We start from the raw sequence: 26,576 nt of genomic DNA on the forward strand, positions 1-26,576 counted from the left end.
CCTCTCCAGAGAGATGAAGGACCGAGAGGAGAAGAACATCCGGGGATAAAGGCATGGCCTAGCAAGAGACAAGGAGCACGTGGGAACACCGATGTGGAAGGTGAAGTCAAGAACGCTTTATAGGAACTAGTGATGCCTGACCTGGGCCTTTATTGACAGCAAAGGTTGGGCGGTGGCAGGGGGTAGATTCTCACCAGAGAAAACAGCAAAGTGTGGCCAAAAGGCCTGAAATAGGGTGGGGACAGCAAAAAGCTTGGCGCTATGGTAGCATAGCCAAGGTAGAAAAGAGGAACAGAGGAGCTAAGGCAGGAGCCAGGTGGCTGTCCCTCTTCTCATACCCTTCACCAAGTGGCCCCTGTACCTAAAAGCCTCATAGGCCTTTATTTAGATTGACCAAGACCACAAATCCATGGCTGCCTGTGACCCCTCTAAGCACAACCCTGGTCCACAGCTTTGGAGATGGAGTTTAAGGCCAAACTCCCAAGCTACTGCCAAAGTGGATCCGCCAGGAGAATCCCTCACAACCTCAGAAAGAAGCAGGCTTGGATCCACCCATGGAGCCTGCAGACAATGAGAAACCCCGCAAGGGTCAAGAAACCTGTCCTCTGTGATTTGCGATTATTTATTGGTCAAAAATGTGACTTGTCTTGGCTAGAAATGACTGAAAATGGAACCAAAGGAGTAGGGTACCGGAGCCTCACGGCAGGGGAAGCCTCACGGCAGGGGAGGGCAAAAATCTCTTTCAACTGTAGTGCTGAACAGGCATGCCTGTACACACACTACCAAGCTGCTGGACTGCTCTTTCTGCTCAGGGCTGCGTTGTTTTGTTTTCGAAGTTGGCCACCTTCTGAGCACCCTACTGCCCCCCCCCCCTCCCGGTCTCAGCTGAGTGTCCCTTAAGAGCTGCAGACAAGGAGCTTTGGTGTGAGGTACTAAAGCTGCAGGGACAAGCGAGGGTGCCTAATGGCGATCCTCTCCTGTGAGCAGCTTTAAAGAATTGAGATGGACCACGAGGGCCCTTAATCCCTCTGTTTTCTGACAGAATTCCATAGGCCTTATTTTGGAGAGTCTCTTTGCAAAACTGAATGGGTTTGTTGAATAGAAAGGACCAGCAAAAAATCTCAGAGAAAGCTGTTACTGAAGGGCAGCTGCTTCTAGGCCAGTAGCATGTTTCTTTCAGATGGACAGAAAAAGGGCAAGTGCAAGCAGACCCCGGGGAGAGGAAAGGGCAGTGCAAGCTGCCCTCTAACAGCAAAGAGCTTGGCTTTCTAGAGGTGATAAAGAAAGCCAGTATGGTCAGTGCAGAGCTAGCACAGGGCACAGGGCACAGGGCAAGGTGAAGTTCAAAATAAAAACACAGTGGTGGATCACTAAGCCGCTGTGCATGGACCAACCATTACCCCCAAGCTAAGATTCTCTGGTTTGTTCTATGGTTCCACTGCTGGCCACTGTGTAAACATGAGTAGATGTTGCTAAGGCTCAAAGGCTCAACTTGGGAATCTTAGACACAATGTGGCAATCCCTGAGATTTGATGAGAAAGTCCTTCAGTTAGATGTCAGTTTTGAAGACAGAACACAAAATGGAGTGAGCTCTCCAAGACCCAAGTTCCAGAAGGACTGTCAGCATGCTAAGTGTCAAGGTACCTTGTCACCTTTAACCCCTGCCATTGTTCCAAATTTATATAATTAGGAGCACAATACAATGACTCTGCCTCCTCATTTGGTCTAGCTGATAATGGATCTCCAAGCTATAGGTCACCTGATACAATTAACACAGACTACTTGTGTGTCGAGGATGAATCAAGCCACAAAGGGTGGCAACTACCCCTGAGCTACGGACTTGCCATGGCTCTTGATGATGAAGCTCTTGGTTAAGGTGCCAAGTCAAGATCTGTACATTGTCGTGTGCACATAGCCATCCTAGCTCTACAAAGACAGACAAGCCACAGGTGTCCTTCTTGGCCAAGAAAACAGCCTTAGACAAAAGGAAGTCAGAGCTCATACTAGTCAGAACCAGTGTCTCTATAACGTATAAAGTTCCAAGCTGGGAAAGAAAGCCAGATCTCCATTAAACAATGTTCCCCAACCCATTTGTGACCACAGAGACCTCTTTAGAGTTGGAGGAGGGCCTCACAATTTCTTGTAGCCATAGGCCCCCTTCCTTTCTGCTCCCGACAGGTGCCATTTCCAGTCATTTTCTCCAAAAGAAACATCTGGCTTCTGCAAAGAACCTCTGAGGCCTCCTGTCATTGAGCCTGTGAATGGCATGGGGCTCTCAACACATTTACTCCAACACTCCATGCTGGTCTTGAGGTGAGCCCCTGAACACCAATTCACTTTAGATGGTATTTCCTTCTGAAGCAGTCATTTTCAGAAACCATCCCCACGTCAGTAGCAGCTTTCAAGGTGAGGCTGTGGAGGCCAAGTGGAATGGATGGGTGAGAAGGAAGGCATTGTAGTGTACCCAGCAGGGGCTTTTCTTTCACTGCTTCTTCCTGTGGCTGCAGGGAGAAAGTGTACTCAGCTGCCTTGCTGGGCAGAAAGGCCTGGAGACCATGGCTGGGGTCCAGACACCACCCTAAGATTCACACGCACTTCCCATATGCCCATAGGACCTTCAGCTTATCTCATCACTGATCTTCACTAAAGCACCTAGTACTGTCTTAACTTCTAAAACCCAGTCATTCCTCCTTTTGTGGGCCATCCTGACAGTGGATTTTATTTTTATCTCCACCAGCTTGCTTATAGGCTTAGGGAATATGCTCCACCTGCCATAGCTCCATCTCTGAAAGTAACCCAAAGGCTTTAATTATATATTTGAGTATCACTATGTGCAATGAAAGCTCCAAGTTTGTGGAACAGGGAACAGGATCCCTTTCCTGACTCATCTATGGATCCTAAGTTTTCAAATGCTACCCAGGAAAGAAATCAATAAAGATTTAAGCACTGAATAAATAAGTGGCTTAAGCAGCTCTCTTTCTAATTCTAAATGGGAATTATAGACTAGTCTCCATTAATCATATAGCAAAACATGACGTAAGAATCACTAGAAAGCTCCCACGTTTTCTGGAAGGCTCTTCTGAACAAATGAAAGACCCTGGGTGGTTTTTCTCCTGTCCACTACCCACAGGCTCACCACCATACCATTTACTTCTCAAAAGGCAACTATCAATACAAACAGTGCTGGTGAGGAGATTGCAAGCCGGGCAGGCCGAGTTCTCGCCCAGCAGCCTGGTGGCCTATCTCGCCCACACAGGCTTCTTGTTATGGAGAACGGGAGGCTATGATCCACATATAATAGATCATGATGTGATGTGTCTGTTGGTGCCACAAGGAGCTTGCACAGTTGAGTTCACACATTGAAAGCATCTACCATAGTAGCTGCCACAGGACAGGCACTAAGCAAATGTCTGGTGGTCTTTACCTCCTCTTCCTATTAAAAATATCCCATAAACATACATTAGAAATCTACTGCCTCCTAGGACTTGTGCTGGTACCTGATATGAAGAGGAATAATGGATAATACCATTTTAAAAAATCTAGATTGAATTCAATGCTAGAAAAAATTATGAGATCTCTCTCTCTCTCTCTCTCTCTCTCTCTCTCTCTCTCTCTCTCTCTCTCTCTCTCTCTCTCCTGCTGGCATTCTGAAATGCCTAATAAAGTCCCACCAGTCAAACTGTGACATCTACTGTGCTCTTCTATGATGCAATCTCTCCTCGGACAGGAAACACGTTCCCAGTGAGGACTTCAGTGACAGGAGAGCTGATTGCAAAAGGAAACTTTGGAGGTGACTTTTGAGCTGTTAATGGTTTGAACAGGTTCATGTGTTTGAATGCTTGGTTCCTAGCTGGTGGCACTGTTTGGGGGAGGCTGTAGAACTTTTAGGAGGCAGGATGTAGCTAGAAGTAGTGGGTCTCTCTGAGGAGTGGCCTTATGGGTTATTGCCATGTCCAACTTCTCTGTCCCTGGGTCTGCAAGCAGCCTCACAATCCCACTGCCGCAGCTGTGAGCCACCAGGAACTCTGCCATGCCTTCCCCGCCATGATCAACTATACCCTCACTAACTGTGAGCCTGGATAAAGCCCCTTCTTCCCTTCAGATATTTTATCACGGTGATAAGAAAAGGATGCAAACTCTTTTTACCACTGCAGTCTCAGAACCCAAAACCACACCTAAGCTCAAGAAGAAACTCAGTAAGTTGTTGGAGATGAGTATTTGTACACTGAAGTATCAAAATATTGTCTTGCATTGTATGGTGGATTCATCATTTTATTCACATTTATTTGGGGATTTAACATGGACCAGAATCCATGCCCTACCACCACCGCATAACAAGATAGACTTGTAGAAATATCTCTCCCAGCCTTAGGGGAAGATGGGTGTTTAATGTACTGAGTTAGTTAAGAGAAGACTATCCAGAAATCAGTTTCTGGATCCTAATTCTACGAATAGTACCCAGAGAGGAAAGTAATAAGAATTAAAGCAATGTATCACTGGGTGAATGAATGAATGAATGAGGAGACAGAAGTTCCAAGGAGAGAGAGGGTACTTCCTACAAGGGACTGAAGAAGCCTGTGAATGCCATAGAGCTTGTGTTCAGTCTTGAAAGAGAAAGAATTAGCTCCTTGCAGAAGGTGGAGGGTGGGTATTAGCAAAGAAAAACAAAAACAAAAACAAAAACAAAAACAAAAACAAAAACAAAAACAAAAAACAGAAGGACAAGCCAGATTGAGAAACCGGAACTACTAGAAGAACCAGGAATCCAGTTAGAGACACAGAGACAAGACAAAGGGGACTAAATAGAAATGAGGCTCAAGGCAGACAGAGCCAAACACCTGGGCCTTGTCGTGCCCAGGCCATAGGATCTCCTCAGACTAACCAAAGCACATGGCAGGCCTTAATTAATGCAAAGCCACAACTCCATGGTGGGAACATGCTTCCCACGTGCACACAGGAAGCTGCTGTCTGTACACACAGTCAATTGCAAGCATCCCAAAATGCTGGGTCCTGAACCCCGCAAGCACATCAAATGCTTGTCCAGAAAGGTCACCCAGCCAACGGCTCTCATCAGTCCTGGCTTAGGCTGGATCAAATCCCCCAAACGAGATGCACTAGATGCAGAGGCAGGAAGGTCAGGAATGGCCCCGCTTCACATCTTGAAGCATTTTAACCATGTGGAACATGTTAGAGGAAGAAGAGAAAAAGAAAAGAAAAGGAAAAAAAAAAGACTTCTTCAGAAATAATTCCAAATAATTAAATGTTAAGTCATCACAATGTGAGCTGGGGTTTTCTTTCAGCCTCCTCCTCTTAATGATGTGGACAGAGGTTCATTTGAAGGAAGAGCAGGCCAAGGCTTATGGGTGAGCTTTGTCTCCTCCCCTGCCGGTGTTTCCCCTCCATGTACCTTTGTCGATTTCACTTGAAATGTTCCAGGATGAGGTAGGCACCAGCTCAGCAGTGACTGATAACTCTGTTTCTGGAATGAGAAAGAAGGGGGTGGGGGGGACGGGCATTAGTCAATAACGTCACTTCCGGGCTGGTAGAAGTATTCCATCCTCAGGGTTTTCCTTCAGGGACAGATTGTCAAGGTACTGTGGCTTAGTGTACATGAGACAGCTCCAGCGGCCAGCAGCGGCCCACATCTCAGAATCCCAAGCCAGCCAAGCTGTAGGCTAGACCTTTAACATTCCACCCTGAGGGTTAAAAGGGAAAGAACAGAAAACCCGGGAGAGACAACCATGTTTTATCAAAGTAGTCTTGGCAGAAGACCAGCCTTGGACTAATGCATTCAAAAGTCCCATGGGGGGAAAAATGGACAAGGTTGTCCTGCTCGCTGCTTTCATCCACTGAGTTTAATGACTCTATGACTCTCAACACTAGCTCTCCAAGTCAAGGCAAATGAAAGCCCAGCATTTGAATGCTCAGAGTCATTTGTGGTGACCACATTTATACAGTGATTTTCAAAGCCACCGTGATTTAAAGCAAATATGCAAATCAACCATCTGAAGGACATAATGTGCTATGAAGATTTAAAAACTTTTCAGTAATAGACTTGCTACATATAGGATGGTTTTGTTGTTTCTGAAAAGTCAAGCCATGGCGTCATTTTACTAACATATTTTAAATAGGGTTGTTGTAACTTTCCCTTGGGCTATGTACAAACAACACACATACAGTATTACAGAACCTTAGTGCTGGGTAGGATCTGAGGGGGACCAAGGTCATCAGATACTGCACGTATGATGTCACCCCATCTTCAATAGCTTGCAAACATCATGGATCTATTATGACTCTTTTTGCATATTAAGCTTGGCATCTGTGCTACAGTCTTCTCAAGATAGGGTATTTTAAGTAGCCACTAAAAACAGGTCTGAATTGGAAAGCAAGCTGAACTTTAATAAGTAGAAGACCTGGAGCACAGTGCCTGACTCCACAAGCCTCCCAGTGGCCTGGGCTGCCTAGTACCAAAGGCTATGAGACCCATCTTATCTCTGGATTTTACTTTTTCAGAAATAATCACTTTTGCTATTTCCTTATTACTGTTGGGCATCTACCAAATGTCTAGAAATGACACATGTCCTTGCCCTTTTTGCCAGGGCCTAATGTGTGCCCATGGAAACCTTGCAAAGATCACTTCCAGTCTGTCTGCTTACCACACACTGCTGAAACACACGGGCTACTCGGCAGACTGGCTTCCCTGTCCTAGAACATATGGGAAGGAAAAGAGACACATGCCACACACCCTGCCCAGGGTCCTGGTCTGCTCCTTCATCCTGAGTCTAGATTATTTAAGGGGAACCGAAGTCAGATGATCAGTATATCTAACAGCATGTTACACAATGAACTATGATACCCCAAAGAAAGATGGACCCAAGTAGAAAATCGCTTATCATGAATCCAGAGGGAGGTGGTACTTCTCCTAACTTCTGCCCAAGGATGGGCATCTTGTGCAGGCACATATACCAGAAAGGGTTAATACACATTGAGTCTCCACTGCACCCTGACTAACGTTCCTTTGTGTGTGTGTGTGTGTGTGTGTGTGTGTGTGTGTGTGTGTGTGTTTTGAATATCTACTATTATCTGTGGAGGGAGAATCACTGACTTCATGCAAAATATTCAGCCTCTCTTTTTTAAAATGAGACTAAAGTTACCTTTTTAAAGTATCACTTTTCAGGGCTGGAAGATCCACCCAGTGGTTAACAGCTCTTGCAGCTCACCTGAGTTTGGTTCCCAACATGCACACTGGGTGGTACACAATTGCCTGTCACTCGAGCTCCAGGGGGTTCAGTGCCCTCTTCAGCCCTCCGTGGATACCGTCACACAAGTGGCACATGTACACATGCTCACACACTCACACACACACACACACACACACACACACACACACACACTCAAAGAAATAGTAAAAACCAGTCTTACAGACAATATGTCTCGCGCAGTTACGATTTATATTTTAAAATATCTGTTTTAGTTATTACTTTCTCTAAGATGCTGAACATCTGAAAGAAAAAATCTGACTTTTGAGGCTGAGAAACACTCCTCAGAATCAGCCTAATTAAGTAATGAGCTTTAAAACTCAAATTACCTTTGCCATTGCCCAAGAAGTGAGTAGTAATTAGTGTCCAGGGACACCTGGGGAACAGTGTCATTGTTAATAGTACCAGGAATCCATACTTTTGTTATGTGTCCCCAATTAAAAACAATCAGCAATTCAAACTCAGGTTGGAAACACAGTCACATAGAACTTACTTTCTATGGAGCTGATGCTGTAAAAGGAATCCTGGATTCCTGGCAGCTTAAGCTACAGCAGTAAGATAAAGCTTTGGAAATAGTTCATGTAAATGCCGTCAAAGTCTGTCTTAGTCCCACCATTCTCTCAGCCTTTGCTCCTTGTCCATATTGCCACCCCAGCTGGCTGGCATGCTTCTGTTCCCAGGCTCCCTGGTCTGGGGGTTGGCGTGCTCTTTATCAGTGAGCCATAGCAGTTTGTCCTATAGCCAAAGGAACTGTCAGGGTAGAAGGAGCCAGAGTGGGTGACCGCCACTCCCTGCTCCCCATGCCTGTCCTCCGGCAAACACTCTTCTCCTCTATCTCTATGGCTCTGTTGCTTCAAGAATATTATAGAAGTGAATTTGTGCAGCATGGGGCCCTTTCAGACTAGTTTTGTTTCACTTAGCACAATGCTCTTCAGATCCATCCAATCTGTTGCCTGTGTCAATGGTCTGTTCTCTTTCAGTGATGAGTAATAAGCCATGGCATGAGGTTATATACATTGTTTACCCATTCACCTCTGGCATCCAGGGGTTTTCCATTTCTATCTCATACAAATAAAATGGTTATAAACACACTTGCAGGTTTCTATGCTACACTAGTTATTTCAGTCAAAGGAAAATGGGATTTAAAGGCAAAGAGTTGGATGCAGGAAGTGATAACAAGTCAATCGATTGGATATGTTACGACATTTAAAAATAGGATTTGGTCCTAAAATGAAACATGTAATAAGATAGATACTGGAGGATAAGACAGCACAAAGGAAGAATATAGACCCCACTGGGGAAAGGGAATGCTAAACAACAAGGGGGTGGGCCTTGGAAAGACAACTCAAAGCCAAGAGAGAGCCTGGGCACTAGAAAGGCAATGGTACCTGAGGCAAGTGCTCAGAAAGCAGTGAGTGAACTTTCTTATCCACAGCTCCAGTAGGCTTTCCAGGGAGAGGCTTCTAGGAGTTTCCTGTTTATCAGCCTACCTATTTTTGGGGGGCAGCGGGAAAGGGGGAAAGCAATTTTCTTCAAGACAAAAATACAGCATCTAGCCTGTTCCTGAGGAGGCAGGATCTCCTGGAGGACAGTGCAAAGTTCCAAGGGAATTTCAAAACGAGTTAATGTTGATCTTACCCGAGGGAGAGGCTCAAGGGAGTAAAGCAATGTTAGTCATCTCTCACCAGCCCTGGAGGCCACAAGGTGAGGAATGGATGCTTGGTACAGCAACAGACTAGTTTGTTTCTGGCTTCACAGCAAGCCAGCAAAGACAGAGTGGGAAGAAAAGAAGCATGCTGGAAAATGCTTGCTCGGAAACTGGTCTTCTCTCTCTCTCTCTCGGGAGGCTCCACTTCCCTTCCTCCTGGCTGCGGGAGACACCTCGAGGTCTAACAACATCAACACACCTCATTCTTCTGTTTCTGTCATCATGTGACTTTCCATTCCATGTGCTTCCCCTGGAAGGCGCCTCCTGGCCACACCTCCTTTTCCCCTATCCTTCTGTCTTTATCCATGGTGTTATCCATCTCCTTTTTCTGCTTTGCCCGGCCCACATACAGCCCCATTTCATATGCTACAGCCCATCTTATAGCAAAAGTACACATAGCCAGGCCACTGGCCATTCAAACAAAAGTAAGAGATTCAGGAAGGCAGTCTTTAGGACTGCTGTTCCAACACTGCCTGAGAATATATTCTTGAGTTTTACTAAATAAATGAGGCCTTGGTTAAGTCCTATACACAAGGGATGGAATTAAATTGTACTGACTGTTCTCTACAGCCACAGTACATATAGTAGCTGTTTGGAAGATGAATGATCAGAAGGAATGAAAAGACTTTTTTTTTCCCACCCAGAGTTTAATGCCTCTAAGTTCACTTGTTCATTGATCCAATGCCTATCCATCCATCTAGCCATTCAACAAATATTTACTAAGCTCTGACCCAGACAAGCTCAGCAGTAGTGAACAAACTGAAGGCAGTGTTTGCTTCACAGAGCTCATGGTCTGAAGTGGACATAGGAAAATAATGAATTTAAACAGAATGAAATAATGCCATGAGGGGGCAGTGGCAGGGAAGGGTGAGCAGAATCTCAGAGGAGCGAGTCCCGACCCAAAATGCTGCTGCCTAGCCTCCTGTGGTTTAGGGCAACTTCAGTCTTTAGAATGGTACACTCTCCATCTTCCAGATGTCCTCTCTGTAGGTTTGCTAGGAGTGAACAACTGCAAAGACCCAGTGAAGCCAGCACGTCCCACAGAGACCCTTGTTGCCAGAGGAAGGGCAGTCATCAGTGGCGTCTCTGTCTCTAGCACAGATCTGTCTTTACCTGCACAGCTTGGGCCCTTGAGAGAGCCTTCTGTTAGAAACAGAGTCTGTCCCAGGTTATCTACCCTTGGTAGATTTTCAACCAGCATGGAGTCCTGTGTGCTTTCATCTCCCTAGCAACGTTAGCACTTGCTGGGGTTGGAAGGCTGACCTAAGACATTAACACTAGTGCAGCCGGTTCTCAGCTTTCACTCCCTTCTACCTTTTCATTTCTACTTAGTCACTAGGAGACAGAAAAGCCATCGCTCATTCAGGATGATACTATGAAAAGTCTGATGATTTCTGTTCTCGTCTACCTGTGTAGAGATCAGTGATAAAACACAATACAGAAAAGTGGTTTTTTTTTTGAGGGATTGGTGCTGGGGGGTCTTACCATGAAGACTTAAATTGGTGGGTTAGCATTCTGAGCCACAAGCACTACAACATTTTGTTGGTGTTGATTTTGGAGATGGGGCACTGCAAGGTAGTAGAGGATGACCTTGAGGTCACTATCTTCCTACCTCAGCCTCCCAGGTACTGAGATTACATATGCTAAAATTATAAACACATGTGTTTGTATGCATGACATGCAAGGATGTATATATGTGGGTTTGTATGTGGGTGCAAGTGTGTAGAGGTGCAAATGTGTAGGAATTTATGCATGTGGATGTAGAAATCAGAGTTTGACATTGGGTGGCCCCCTAAATAACTGTCCGCTTTCCTTACTGAAGCAGGGTAAACACAGCCTACCACAAAGCTGGCTGACTCAGACCATCTAGCTAGCCGGCTTGCCCAGAGAGTCCCCGGGTTCCTCCAGAAAGCCAGGATTACAAGTGAGACACCATGCCTGCATAGCTTTCTGACATGGGTTCTGGGGACCCAGACTCTAGTCCTCATACTTTGGTGGCAAGTGCTTTATCTACTGAGCCATTTCCCTAACCCCAAAGAGTATATCTCAAAACATAAAATTCCACCTCTGTGAACAAATGTCATCGTGACATCGATAAAATCTTTCTCATGTTAGAGCCTCAAACAGAATAGTTCTACTTCATGAAGCTTAACTCACAATGAAACAACCATGCAATTCAATAGGAAAAACAAAATAAACATGGTGATTCAGTGATGTTCAGTTTACTACTGAACAGACAAAACCAACAATGGAAGTGTCTAACCTTTCTACTTTACACTTTTCTCTCACTTTTACATCCCTCTGGTCATCCATGAGTGCTCTCCCCTTCATCCTGATTAGACTGTAAATACCTTGGGAGCAAGGATCAGGACTCTGGCATCCCCTGGGCCCTCCCTGACTTCAGACAGCTCAAGGAAGTGTCACTGCGAGGTGAGTGCAGCAGGAGGCAAGGGATTGGTTTCTAAGTTGAACGTGTTCACATTCTGGCTCTCCACAACCTGGCCGTGACCCGAGAAGAGTTTCTTCAGTCCCTAGTGCCTCACTTGTTAACTGGGCCTAATTGTAATGATCACAGACTGTTCTTGGGACTCTCTGGAGATGGGTCAGATGAGTCAGCCTTGAGCAAAGTAGCTCTGATGACTGTGGATAAAGACTTTTACTAACCACAGACACCGCCGTAGGGTGTTCAACTCAGCAACTCCCAAACCCAGGTGGGGAGTGTGTCAACCAAAAGAGATAACTGGATTGTGCTTTCTCAACCCTTGAATCTCACTGGGTGAGTCTGACATATTTCATAGTCCAGCACTGGTCATTTATGAAGCACTCTTGTGACAAGCTCAAATATTGATTTGTATTCTAAGTGAATAAGAAAATGAACAAGTGAATTGAGAATTTCAAAGTGATTTCAAAATCAGAGGGAAAGGGAACTGGAAGATTATTTGGGTAGTTCCTTCAGTATTGAGATAGATTCATGGTTATTAACCAAGAAACAAACTGGTACTTCTAGAGAGTCTTTCAAAGCCAAATGCTATTCTCAATTTGAAGACCCCCTAATTGTTTGGCCATTAGTTTTGACACATAGATTTTAGGCTGACCATGTCAAGAGCAAAGCAGAACTGTCTTAACCATTTTCTGAGTTACACAGGCTCTCAATTTGTTTGTGGAGCCCTTTGTTAGAATGGCAAATTGGGCATACCCTAAAAGCAAGCATAATCCTACTTAAGGCCCAGAAGGCGAGAGACACAAACCCCCTTTCAGCCTTGACTCCCAGCCACTTTGAGCACTTCCAGAGAGAAGTCCACTTTGGATGTAATTGAGACAGCTATTAAGATCCCAAGCACCTTCGAGTGAGACAAGTACCTTGTATTTAGGTCTTACTTTTCCTTTCAAGAAAGTCAGTTCACAAAACGGGCATTATTAACTCATGGCTCCATGTGGGAAGGCCCAAGGCCTAAGATTATCGCAATCTGATTAGATTTGAAGAAACCCAGAGCTAGGCAGAAAGCCTGCCTGAGGTCCCCTGACATGTCATCAGCTGTCACAGAACATAGCCATGCCCTCCCCTTCCCCAGCTCTGCCTCAGCCCAGCTGCTTCCAGCACTGGCTGTGAGCTCTCACGTCCCTTCAGAATTAAGGGGTGTTTCTTTCTTTGCTGTTTGCTTCCCTTAAACTCTATATTCTCAATTCAATTCTCTGAACTTTCCAAAGTGTGAGACATAAAAAAGTAGTGGTGGGAGCAGGGGAGACTTCAGGGGTGACAAAACACACTGAAAGGGTAATTTGTATCTTCTGGCCGCCCCTGAAAATCACACTTAAGTGGATGGCATTGAGGGTTCCTAGAATTAGTGCAAAGCCATTTTAATCTGAGAGGTAAATTCAAGAGGGTGGCTATCCCCCTGCAGGATGTAAATGCTCTCCTCCAGCCGCATCAGCCTGGGCATGTTATATCAGGCTAGCTGGTAATTTTCAGATTCTTAATTTGCCTCAGATTGTTCCAGTTTCAAAGTTTCATCAGTCTGGACTGGGTTTCCTGTACTGAGTCTTTATTGAAAGCCTGGGGAGATCAATAATGAGAATAAAACACAGGGAAACATTAAGCAGAGCCCAAGGTGAGGCCAGAAGCCCTCGCAGGACATCCTTTGCAACAGCACAGCATTCTGTCTCCTGCTCCAGTGAGACACTTTGTACTTGTAAGGTGACCAGAAGGTTTTTGAGTGTTCTGTTTTGTCACCAAGATGATATGCTTCTTGAGGCTGGGAATAAGTCACCAGCCAGCAAATGTGTCCCAAAAGCACAGTGATATGATCCCTGTGCACTCCACATGCCTGGCCAGCCTCTGGGAGATGTCACAGACAGGCAAAGCATTTATTTCTCCAAGGTAGTGTGGTTGGCTGTGACACTGACCTTAGGCAAAGTCTGTGCCCGAGTCTGGGTTTCTTCATGTCCAGCCGGGACACAATTGTATTGTTTTTACATTTGGGCTGGTGGTTTCAGAGGGATTTGAATCTAGCATGGTGAGGAAATCATGCTGGGGCAGGTTGTTTCATTAATGGCTGCAGGAACATGAGGAGGGCCTTTGTCAAGGGGCAACTAAGCCGGGATCAAGGGTGGATACAGTTATGGGCAACCATCACTTACAGATAAAAGCAATAAGGCTCAGTAAGCCTGGAAGTAGTCTAAAGCTAGAAACCCTGAGAATAGGTGAGCACATTGTAAAGGGCAGGATAGAACTGGGCGTTACAGTTCAAAAACTCTCAGTCTTTGTCTTTCCCCTTTAAGACAAACAAACAAAAAAGACCAGGCTTAAGATGCTTGCGCATGCTCCGAGCTAAGTTTGAGGTTCTAAAGTAAAAGCCTAAGGGAAGAATCTCCGGCAATGATGTCAAGTGCTAGAGAGAACATCTGGGGACAGGAAGTCACCCCAGTCTGGGAAGACAATGCGTTGAGAACTCCTGTGGTCACATATGAGGCAAAGACAGGCTCTCAAACAATGATGTGGGAAGAGGGATCTTCTCATTTGTACGAATATGGAACTCAGCCACCAGCAATATCTAGTCAAACTTGGTGGCGTGGCCATTTCCTTGGTCAGCAGGCTTTACATCACATCCTCATGAGATGAAAGATGGCTCTCCATGTAATCAACGTTTGGCTCTTCATTTCCATTGGCCAGGCATCTGCCAAGGCTATTTTGGGGTCTAACAAAAAGCAAATCACTATTTGCACTGGAAATGAAAGGCAGCTGTACCATGGTTGTTATGCACATTAGGTCTGGAGCTGGAGGCTTGGGAACTTTTAACAAACATGCAAGGCCATGCTTCAGATGTGCCAAAGAGTCACTTGTTTTTGAAAAAGGAAGGCTCTTCCTGCCACAGAGTTGTCACAAGCAGCATTTCAGGGGCTTTGTTAGTCAACAGCCATGAATGGGAATGGCCAGAGCTACTATGTGCGTGATGGATGAGGAAGCCTGCTTGTTCATGTCTATCACCTATAAGATGGGCAACTTGATTTCTTGTGGATAAGAGAGTGACTTCAACAGTTCCTATGCTGACAGAAGTATGTCCTTCCCTTCTGGAACATGCTCATCTATTTTCACTGAGGGAGGACCAGGATGTTGGGGACATTTCCTGTGGGTGGTAGAACCCCTTAGGAGGGTCTCTGTCTGTCCCTCACTTCACAACCAGAGTTCCACTGGGAGCAACCCACTTGCTTAGACTTTCTCCACAAGACCTATAGCCTGTCTTCACCTTTGCCAACCTGTTGTCATCAAGCAGGTGTACATTCAGGATGTGGGGAGAAATTAAGTTTGACACAGTATCCAAACACCATGGAAAGAAAGGTGATAAACGAGAGGACATTAAAAGGATCCTACAGGACAAAACAATACCTGAACATGACATATGGTAAACTAGGAGAAAATATTCTGGAAGCTCAAAGGGCAGAGGACTAACTGCAAGAGCACAGAGCACAGGATTTTCTACCCAGCAACATGCAGAAGGAAATTAGAGAGCGCAGCAGACAAGCGGGCAAAGAGAATGAGCTGGTAGATCGTAGGTAAGGAGTGGCAAGGGTCTTGGAAGAGATGAGAGGGAGCAACAGACAAGTGGGCGATGGGAATGAGCTGACAGTCTGCAGGAAAGAAGATGAAATGGCCTCAGACATGCACAGACATGTTGCACTCATTGATTAAAAAAAATACAAAATATTAGAACTTCCATATGAAGAGTCAGAGAGGTGGCCCAATGCTTAAGAGCACTTGCTAATCTCTTTGAGGACTGGAGTCCAAGTCCCAGCACATACATGTTTGGTTCACAACCACTTATAACGAGCCCCTGAGATCCAATGCTTCTGCAGGCACATGAACATATGTGTGCACATAGGCCCACAAACGCCCACAAGTCAGATTGGAAATATAAAACTGGTTTGATGATGCACTTCCCTGAGAAGGCTATGAAGAAATAAACACTGGGGCATGGGAGGAGTATGAATCAGTTGAACTTAGTGGTTTCTATGGAAACGTAAAAGGCCCTGCTGTGTGAGCAGCAGCTTCCCTTCCAGGTATGCAGCCTGCAGGTGCACTCTAACACAGATGAAGTGACACTTGCCAGGGCTGCAGGATGCTGTCTGGAAGGGAAAAGGGGTGGGAATCACCTGTTTCTCCAACAGCAGGACCTGCTGAATAATTATAGAGCCATCCAAAGGTCTCAACAGAACAAGGGGCAGGTCTGTATGTCTTGGTTTGAAATAATCACAAAATATACCATTAGGTAAAAAAACATAAAGCATGCCTAGAAAAAATAATTATAAAACCAAGCTATGCATGGTTAGGTTTTTGATTTATATACACTCATGTGTAACATGTGTCTACATTCTTACACATATAAATCTACATCCTCATGAAATAGGTATAAAGGGAGATATCCAAAAATTAAGAACAATGTCTACATCTGAGAAGGGGGACAGTTAATAGGCCAGGTGCAAGAAGATTTACTTTTCATTGTACGTTTTTAAAGTTTATAAAAATGTTATATACTTTATATGTGTAAAATGGGGAGACTATAAAAGGAGTTGTTGGTGCCTCTGTGCCAATGTGTTATAGGACACTAGAGAAAACCTCACCAGAGCATGTAGGAAAGAAACAGCCATGGCCAATAAGGTTGGCAAGGGATGTTAGCTTTTGCCTTGAGTTTTGAAGGATAAGTAGGAATGCAAAACTGACATATGGTCTCCCACACCAGGAAGCTGGGGGAACTGGGGAAACTACTGGATGTTCACTTGGTGTATGAATTTTAATCTTTCTATGTAATATTTGGTGAACTTGAGATGGTACAGGAGAGAAATACATGCCCCACCCCAATGGCTCACAGATATAAAAAGCAGGAATGGCATAATGTACAGGGGGATGAGGAAGGAGAAGAGAAGGCAAGGATGTCATCAAACAAATTAGTAAAACATTCAGAGTAATACAGTTCCTACATCTACTATAGCTCATAAAGCAAAAGTATAATTTCTCCATCAGGGAGAGTTATAGAGTACTCTGACAAATGTCTCTGAGACCTGAACCCATGGTTCTTTCCTTGCACTGTGAGGTTTCTGGTGACATTGTCCCAACTAAAGCCTTCTATTAGGGTAAGCTCGTGTGGTTCCTCTCTTTTAGCACAAATGTCCTGACAGAGGTGCGTGTTATAATCAATCTACTGCATTAAAGTTTGCTTCACGCTTGCCATTTTATGTGTAAGTGGGATGTGGGCTTTTTCTTTGAAGTTTGCAAAACAAACAGGACAAAACTATCAAAAGGATTCTCTCGAAAAGTTACAATGTCAAAGTCGAAGCCAGGAAACTTGGTCACAGCAAACAGACATTACCAGTTGTTCTCACTTCCTACTGTCACATATCGTGTTTTCCACACTGAAGTCTAAAAACGCGAGTGGCACGGTTAGCCAGGTGAAAAGGGCAGGGAAGGAGATGGGTCATCACCTCTCAACAACCCTGTGGAGGTGTTGACTGGCAACACCTCGAAGACTTAATAGCAGCCTTCTTTGTTGCAAACATACTCCTACACATCACTCTTCAACTAAAAGAAACTCAAATTATTTAGTCCTAATGTTTTCCAATTTCCCCAAGAGCCAGACCAAAAGCCATGTGTTCATACAAGCATACCAGCCTCAGCCATAGACGACCATAGGAGTCCTCTGGTGAAGAAGACCTGCCTCTTGCTTTGCCTGGTTACTGGCCGGTTGGCTACACCATCAGATACAGTAATTTATCTTTTGAGGTCTACACTACTTATGTCAACCATGATCTGAAAATACTAAATGAAAAATTCTAAAAGTGACCAATTGGTAAGTTTTTAACTGCACACCATATTTAGTATGAAGAGATTCACACCAGCTCACCCCTTCCACCTTGGTTATTAAGAATATCTCTGCTATCTACAGACTACCAATTATTTACTCTCAGTAGCCATCTTGATTATCAGACCGGTTATTGCCATATTTCAGAACCTGTGTTCAAGCAACCCTAGGCTACTATTATGGAAACATGATGTCACAAGACAGCCACCATTCATCTCACGTCAGGTCATCAGGTGGGGGTCTTAGAGTATAACCTCCATGCTTTGGGGAGACTGTTGTAATGTCTGTGTTGGGAGGCTCATCCCAAGGGAGTGTGACTTCATTCCATATACACACGTGGCAAACTGGTAAATTAGTTACCACTTTGCCAAATAAGGCCTAAATGTTAGCATTCTGCATGTTCGATATCTCAAATGGCTATGAACTCTAGATAAATATCATTCTTGGTGGTTAAAGTAGAAGTTACAAAAGCCCTTGCCACAAATCTCGGCCATGTCAACTGTAAGGGAGTCCTACAGTCCTTTACAGGAAAAATAAATAAATAAATAAATAAATAAATAAATAGATAAATAAATAATTAATTAAAAAAAACAAAGGTGCGCGCTTTTCACTTGTCTCTCAACGCTAACAACGCTTCGTATAAAAAATGCCGAGACAGTGAGCCCCTCCTTCATTTCTCTTTTGTTTTTAAAGTCAGGAAGAGAATCTGGCTTTTTCCTTTCCCTCTGTCAACATGTGATATGCCTGAGAGGCTAACAGTCAGGGAAGTGTATTTTCAAACACTCAGCTAAGGCGAGGGAAGAGAAGGCCGCTGGAACACTTCATCTTTGACAAAGTTACAACTTCCCTCCTCAGGAAAAAAAACAGGTTGGAGATTTTAATTTTAAGGGTAAAAAGGTTCACAGTAAAATTGAAACATTTCACGGATGTCAAAGAGCTCATAAAGAAAAAAACGTTTAGGTGAGTTAGACATGTAACTAAAAGCAAGCTGAAGTCTTGGGAGCTTTTAGGGGTAACCCTGGTATTTCCAAGGTGCTCCATTTTCCCTCCTGAGGGCAAATGTGGAAACTTGCAATTTGACTTGGCATTGGAGAGTCAGTGAATTACAGGACCAGGTGGGGTAGAACAAGACCCTCCCTGGACTTTCATGTTTGAAGACTCAGGTTCAAATTGCTCCTTAAAGTTACAGCCAAAATACCCTCCCACCCAACCTCTCTTCCTGGGCAAGTCTCTAGGTGTTCATTCAACAATGGGAAAGGCTCAGACTGCAGACAGCACCTTCTATGAGACCCGTGACAGCTCTGTGCCAAAATTACAACCAAATTTTATTTCAAAGAAGAGTCCTTGTGTCCACGTGGCATCAGTGGACACAAGGAAGGTCCACAGGAGCAGGTAGTCTTGGCCCCACTTAAGGAGATAACAAAAGATAGCAAACAAAAGAGAGAACAAAGTGAAAGGCTACAAGCTGAATAAAGGCGAGTGTGCGAGCCATGCAGAATCTTAGCCATAAGAAAAAAGAGAGGTTGGAAAGGAAGAAAAGACAGGGCATGATGGGCCCTGAGTCTGTTAAAAAGTCTCACTGACATCCACACATCTATTCTTTCCTGTTGGTGCCTCTGATAGGGAAGAAGGCCAACAGAATGGAGACAGTAGGATTTCTGGTTACTCAGTCTCATGGCCCGCTGCAGTCCAGAATAGCTGATACCATGACGACCTCTAGATACTATCATTTCATGAAGTATTGGGCAGACACATTAATCACTCAGCTGGCAATGGTGTTTGTCTAGCACACATAAAACCCCATGTTTGATCCCTGGAACAGCATATGCTGGGTAGGATGGTACATGCCTGTATGTACTCTTAGCACTTGGAGAGGAGGTAGAAGGATCAAGAGGGCAAGTCATCCTCAGCTACATAGAGAGTTCTAGGCCACCCTGGGTTAAGTGAAACATTGACCAAAGCAAAAGAAGACTAATAAATGACTGAGGGCTGATATCAGACAGATGACATGTGTAAGGAGCTGCTATTTATTTTGTGACTCAGAAAAGTCCAAAATTAAGACTGATGAATTATCCGTCTTAATAAGACCATTATCCATTATCGAAGTTACACCAAAGTCATTTTTAAAAATTATTATTATTACTAATATACATTTATTACTAACATGTGTGACTATGCATGATGCAGTGGGGTGAGGGGTTTGCCATCCTGTACATGTGTAGGTCAAAGGACAGCTTTGCAAAGCCAGTTCTCACCTTCCATCTTTATGCAGGTTCTGGGGATCAAGTTCAGGTCATCAGACTTGCATCACTGAGAGGCAAGCACCTTCCCCCGCTGAGCCATCTCATTGGCCCCATCGATTTTAATTCACCCAAAAGAAGACAACCCAACAATCAAGAATGTCCCAAAACAATGGACCAACCAATGACCCCAGAATCCCAAAACAGTCATCAAGAGCCTATTATTTTGAGACACTAAATAAAGTATCTTGTACTAATTTTCATTCCATTTTTCTAATTATATAGTTAGTGTCATCTTCTTTGTTACTCACACTTTACATAAACAGATAAAACATCTCTGAGACTTGGAAAGATAAAATATTTGACTCAAATTCAAATAACTAATATAAAGCGCAGCCAAGTTTCAAAACCAAAGTGTATACTTTTACAACTATATGATACTATTTCAAGAAAATCATTTTTAAAACCCAGAGACACACTTTGGTAGGGCTGTAGAAAGTGTAATCTAGAACAAAGCTGGCAATTATTAGAACGGTGGAAGTACCTTGACAAACAGTAGTAAAACAGGTCCATTCAAAACTGAAAGCCATAGTTTCCATGTGAATCAACAATTTTATTCCTATCATTAATTTGGGGAATATACTTCTAGAAAAATTGAAAACAAGAACTCAAACATGCCTATCGATGCTCACAGAGACATTTATGATAGACAAAGGGTGGGTGCAGCCTAAATGTTTGTTGATGGATAAATGAATAAAGAATATGGGTATATTCCTATAGTATGGTGTTATGCAGCCTTAAAAAGAAATGAGAGTCTAGAACATGATCCAACAAGAATGAACCATATAGACAGTGCACGAATTGAAACAAGCCAGTCAGTCACAGAAGGACAAGTACGGTATGACTCAATTATCTGAGGTACACAAACAGGCAAATTTATTACATCAACAAGTAGACTTGGGGCTGGGGAGATAGCTCAGTGGTTAAAAGCACTTGCTGCTCTTCCAGAGGACTGGAGTTTGGTTCCCAGCATGCACTCACACTCAAGCTCTAGGAGATATGATGCTCTCCTCTAGCCTCTGCAGGATTCCGCCAAAACAAGGCGAACACACAGACACATAAATATATGTATAAATAAAAATTAATATTTTAAAGGCATACTACTGGTCACCAGGACATGTAGTGGGGGGACTGATCACCAGGCTGTCACCAGGAGATGTGATGTGGGGAATGGCCACTAGGGGATGTGTGTATGTGGGGTTGGTCAGAATATGTGGTGGGAGGGACTGGTCACCAGGAGAGGTGGCACTAGGGACTGGTCACCAGGGGATATGGCTGGGGGAATTAGTCACAGGGGATGTGGCATGGGACTGGTCACCAGGGAATATGGTGGTGGGAACTGGTTACCAGGGCATATGGTGTTGGGGACTGATGACCAGGGGCTATGGCAGGGGGAACTAGTCACAGGGGATATGGCATAGGACTGGTCACAAGGGTATATGGTATGTGGTGGGGGACTGGCTATCAGAAGATATACTGGTTGGGACTTGTCACCTGAGGATATGGGAGGGTGCTGGTCACTAGGAGATGTCCGGGTAGGGCTGGCAGTTTTTAAACCAATTCAGAACTTAGTTTTAGCCAATGAAAAGTGTGGAGGATGGGCAGTGACAATGGTTGTACAGAGCTGTGAAATGTATTTAATGCCATTAAACTATGTACACCAAAAGGCTAAAAATGGTCATTTTATATTATGTATGATCACACAAATCTCATGGGAGTAAGCTTCACATGGCTTGAAGTGCCTGTTTGTCAGAGACCCAAGGAGGTGGTTATTATTCTGGATAGGTCTCCATTAGATGAACTCTGAGAACTTCCAACTCGAAGTTTGTAAGGCAGAATAAACACTTCATCAATTACAGAAGCAAAACAAGTTTTTTATTTTTCTATACAAATACAGACTACCTTTTATCCTGGACTGTCCCCGCCTGGCCACTGAGAAAACAGGGTTCTGGAGGGGTTTACAATAAGATTCTCTCATTGTTTGTAAAGCACACTACCAGAAAACCATCGCCAGCTTGCTTTAATGAGGACCAATTTGTTAATATTATTATTATTATTATTATTATTATTATTATTATTTTGAAGCTTCTAACTTCCACTGCTTCAGAAAAGATACAAGAGAAGACAGTCTAGGTCTCACAGTTCAAAAATTAATGAAGGCCCTGAAACAATTATGCCTTAGATATACAGAGGTCTCCTTAATGTAAATAGAGTGTATTTCACAGCAGGTCTTAGAACAAGGGATCCATTTCAGCGTGGCAGAGCGGGCAATGGAGCAGGGTTGCAGTCTGCACTCAATTTGAGATTTTACTTCTGTTGACATTGACTAATGCACAAATAGCCCGGCTTAAAGGATCTAAAAAGCACTGGGTCACAGTGTGAAATATATGAAATAAATATAGAACAATTTATATAAAAATAGAGGAATGTAAATAGCTAACTGAAGCCAGTGTTAGTGGCTGTAGCCAAATGGGCCCAGGGAATACTGAGAATGCAAAGAGAATGCTACTCTACTGAAGGTCTCTGTGAACCCTACCCTTGGGTTTTTTCCCAGCTCAGATGCAGTGAGAAATTAAAAGCTGGATTTCTGCTTTCTGAAAATGCATGTGTCTCCGCCTTAGCGCTCAGAGCAACCTGTAGAAATAACCTCAGTTCAAAGACAGTATGACATCTAGTCATCAAGGTCGAGGGTCTGCAGTCTAGAGGTGAGAAGCTGAGCACACAGTCCCGAAGAAGCAGTGTGATTGGTTTGCAGGTGGCACCAACAGATTTGCAGGAGCGTAGTTAGGAACAGTGAGATGCAGTGCTCATGGACCAGGCATGAGAATAGGCCTGACCCACATTCATGGTCACATTTAACCCTCAGGGTGTGACTAAAGAACCAATATGGCATGAGGCATAATTAAACTGTTAATAAATATCAGTGACATCATTCCACAGGGAAACTATGGCTGTGGCAACTACCAGTTATTCCCTAGTCCGGTAGCTTCTAGGACTTTCTACACGTTTTAACTTTTTGAAACTGTTATAAATTTAAGGGAAAGAAGAAAGGCAGACACCTCAGAAAGGCTGTTGATGGATTCTGGGTAACTGAGATAGGATCCCAAAAATGGAAGGGTGGAGAGAGAAGCTGAAATTACATTTTCCATGTGTACTTTGGGGTTCCTCTGTGGCTGACTGCTTTGGGTGCCACAAGTCACTCACTGTAAGGACTGCACTTCCCTAAGCTGCCCCTGGGGAGAACATCCTAGGGCATCTCTAACAAGAGAGAAACGTTAACTCACCAGCAGAGCTTGACGGGTCTCTGCAGCCTGACCCACTTTCCAGCCAGGTTGAGTTATAGCTCACCTTCTAGCCACACTGCCCTCTCTCGATCTCTTCACTGGGATACATATTTCCTTCCCTCAGCTCCTCCACAACTCCATTCTCTGATATTCAAATGAGAAGAAGCATCAGACCTGACTCCTCCTCTATTGCCATCTGAGAGAAAGAATACAGTTGGTGCTGAACACATGTTTATTCTGTGTAGAAACAAGAGAACTGCAGAAAGACCTACAGGAAGAGGTAAAAAGAATGGAGTCTTCTTTTTCTCTCTGTTAGCCTCCTAAGCAGATAGCATTCTCTTCTCTGAGATATGAAGAACACAGTAGTACCTTTCACACTATTTTCTAACTATACTTTATCTACACATTTTCCCCAACTAGACATTTAGCATCCTAAGGGCAGGGGTAGTGTAGGAAAAGAAGTCCACGTTTAGTTCAGTGCCAGGCAGAAAAAAAAAAAAAAATTATTGAATGGATCCTTTTGAATGCCTTATAAAATCTCCTTTAAAAAAAAAAAAAAAAAAAAAGCTCACAAGTAGCAGTGACTCATAGGTTGCTCCAGACATTGGGTGAGTTCCTGGGCTCAAATATGGCAGCTAGGTAAACAAGTTTCTGACAGAACAGTGGCAAAGCCAGGATGCCTTACGTTTTGACAGGCCTACTCAGAAGGGTGCTCCAGAGTTCACTAGACCCTGGTGGGTCAGTAACTCAGTGGTGAGCATGCAATATTGTGAGAAAGGGTCTGCCAGGGAAGACAGAGACCTGCGGGCAATCCACCAAAAATGATTTCTGTTCAACAACAGACTGTTTGGCATTTCTAGTTTGTTGGGAAATCCACTTAAGTAAAGACTTAAGAGCCAACACTGCCAGATAAATAGTATTACTGTACAAATCAGAGACTTCTTATTTTGTATCTATTCATTTTCAGTTATCCAACACATGGAAAGGAACCAAAAGAAACATCACAAGAAAAATGCATATTGAGGCAAGATCTTAAATGCCATTCCAGGAGATAGTGCATTCTTGTGTATTCCTGAGCCAATTTTTCAAGGCTGTGTGACCCACCAAGGGCTCTCTGCATAGGACCTTCTATAGAACCTTATGTTTGACACAAAGAAGTCAACATGAATCCAACAGAGGCTTCCACACACATATTTACAGGACTAGGACCCGGATCTGTGAGACTTTGGAAGCCACACTTGTCATCTATGGGTCCTGAAGGACTCGAATTTGTTCTCCAGAGCAACAGAGAGCTAAGGAAAGCTTTACCATCACAGAGCAGGTGATGTCATTCACATCAGCCCAGCTGCAGACAGGAGCCCTGATGGATTGCGCAATGCCAGCGCCATTCCTCTGCCACACTGATTATTTCTTTAAAAGCTGATGCAAAGCACTTCCATCAGGTGGAGTAATCATTGATGAGTTCCAGAACCCTGAAAGGTGTGGAAAGCCAGGCTCAGTGGTCCTAGGCATTGCTTCGAGGGGCCTCTCTCCCCTTGCAGCCTGTCTCTTGGTAGAGTGGCAGTGTGTTGGACACTGAACATCCTCCCTATTTTCAGTAGCACATCCATGGATGGAGGACCTGCAACTAGTCACTGCATTTTAGGAGTTTGGGGGAAAGATAAAGAGAGGGGAAATTTTTGAGAACAATTCACATCATCACACAGTCTCTGGACTTCAGTGTCTCTACCTGTGACCAAGTGTTCTATTGCTAAGATGAGAAGACAAAGTTGTCAGGGAGAGATGGCGTCTGAACAGAAGCTTTGAGGTTCAGCAGCAAACAGTATCCCACATTGTAGAGAGCTGGAACTCAAGGTAATAGAATCAGAAAACAGCTATGGGGTGTGGGGGAATGAGGGTGGGGGTGGGGGAGGGCTGAGACTCTCCAACACTTTGTCAGTGCTCTTGGAAGCAACCCCAGTAAATTCACGGCTTCACCAAGTTGGACTTTGGTGGAATCCTCGCTTTGGTCTGCTGCTGGTTCCCTATCTGAGGCGAGCCCACAGTTGTTCACATGTCCCAGGAAAAGTCACACAACAAATGCATCGTGAGCTTGGAGCACTTGCATTGCGCATGCAAGGCCCTGAATTATTTCAGCTGAGTTGGGCGCTACCATTCAATTCTTGTGCCACTCAGGGATATTTTGCATGCTGTGTAAAGCATAACCAGAGCATGAAATAACTCTGACCAGAGCCTTGTGACATGCCAGACTCAGTTCTAATGACTCAGTGGATCGTTACAAATGCCTTACCGGGTAGATGCTATTTTTATCTCTATTTGCCAATAAAAAACCCAGGGCACAGAAAGATGGATGAAGCCATTTACTCAGGTTCCAAAAATCCAGAAGTCTGATCAGACAGCCAATGCTCCCACTTTCCTGTGCTGAAAACCACTGTCGTCATTTGACATCACTGTTATACCTCCTGTTAGTGCCAACGGGATCCCCATTCACCACTTGAAAGACTCTCCCAGGAACCATCTAACTTATCAAAAGTTGTATATTTTCAACTCCCAGAGTCCATGAAAGAGCATTTAATTCTCTGACACTAAACGCTTCTCTTCATTTTAACTTCCTGACTGTTTAAAGACTTCTTGAGCTGGCTCCAAGTTTGCTGAGCCTACCCAGAAAACAAAACCTTCCTAATGGCTTGGGTTTTGTGGACTTCATAAACATTCTTTCAATGATAAAAGGCTCACATGTGGTGTTATCTTATTGAATAATGGGCTGGTGTGCCTTCTCTTAAATGCAACGCTTGAGCAGTGTTTTTGTAGGCCAGTGATACATTAGAATAATACCATATATTTATATAGTGCTTTGCAATTTCTAAAGTGCTTTCCCAATTACTGTCTCATTTGATCCTCGCCACAGGCCTGCAAAGCCAGCCTCGCAACTGCTGTTACCATCCCCATTTTATAGGCAATGTGGTCAAGTAGAAGGAATCTGCCGCTTTGAAGGGAAACAGAGTAAGGTTCTGTTCCCTGCTCCCCACTGTTCTAGCTGTGTGACCTTGAGTTTTCTCAACCTTTCCGAGCTTCGTCTTCTTCATTGGCCAATGGAGGGCCATAATTTAGGTTCTGCAGAGCATCAGTGGGGATGATCCATGACAAGCAACTAAAAGGGCGTTTACCACTGGTTACTGGTATTGTTATTTGTCTCACATTTTGATTGCTGATTTTATAGTTTAGTTTTAGTTGCTACTATGACAAGATCTCTTTACAAAGAGATTGTCTATGACAATCCAAAGGGTGGCAGTGGGATCCAACTACTTAGACTGCAGCAGGCAAAGTCTGCTGTTGTTCAGGGCACAGCTTTCAAAGGAAGGGAGGGCGGGCGTGTGCGACCTGAACGGAACTGGCAGCTGGAGCAGGGAACTTAGCATGAGTCTCCTATGGCCAAGGAGCTCCCCCCTCCACCCCACCGCCCCCGCTTCCATGCCGAGGACCTTTGCTCTCCAAGACAAGCCTAACTCTGATGGCTGGAATCAGCCCTTGCCTGCCATCATGTCTTTCCATTCCTGTGGACCAGGAGAGGCTCTATGTCTAGACAAAGGTTTCCAGGACAACTGGCCTTTAAGAAATGGCGTCAACTCTCTAGCACAGTCTACCTCCAGTGTATGTGAATGCTGTAACTCCCT

General features: G+C 44.2%; 1 protein-coding gene across 1 annotated transcript in view; it reads right to left on the bottom strand.

Annotated features, from left to right (window-relative positions):
• Ror1 (receptor tyrosine kinase like orphan receptor 1) overlaps positions 1-26,576 on the bottom strand; it is a 367,738-nt gene that overhangs the window by 146,156 nt on the left and 195,006 nt on the right. Inside the window, exon 2 of the mRNA XM_052718081.1 lies at positions 5,408-5,479. Within this exon, the coding sequence (XP_052574041.1) occupies positions 5,408-5,479 (72 nt within the window). The remainder of the gene's footprint in view (positions 1-5,407; positions 5,480-26,576) is intronic.

The sequence above is a fragment of the Peromyscus californicus genome, unplaced genomic scaffold (genome assembly GCF_007827085.1).
Source record: "Peromyscus californicus insignis strain IS unplaced genomic scaffold, ASM782708v3 Scaffold_5__1_contigs__length_169319896, whole genome shotgun sequence".
Taxonomy (NCBI): domain Eukaryota; kingdom Metazoa; phylum Chordata; class Mammalia; order Rodentia; family Cricetidae; genus Peromyscus; species Peromyscus californicus.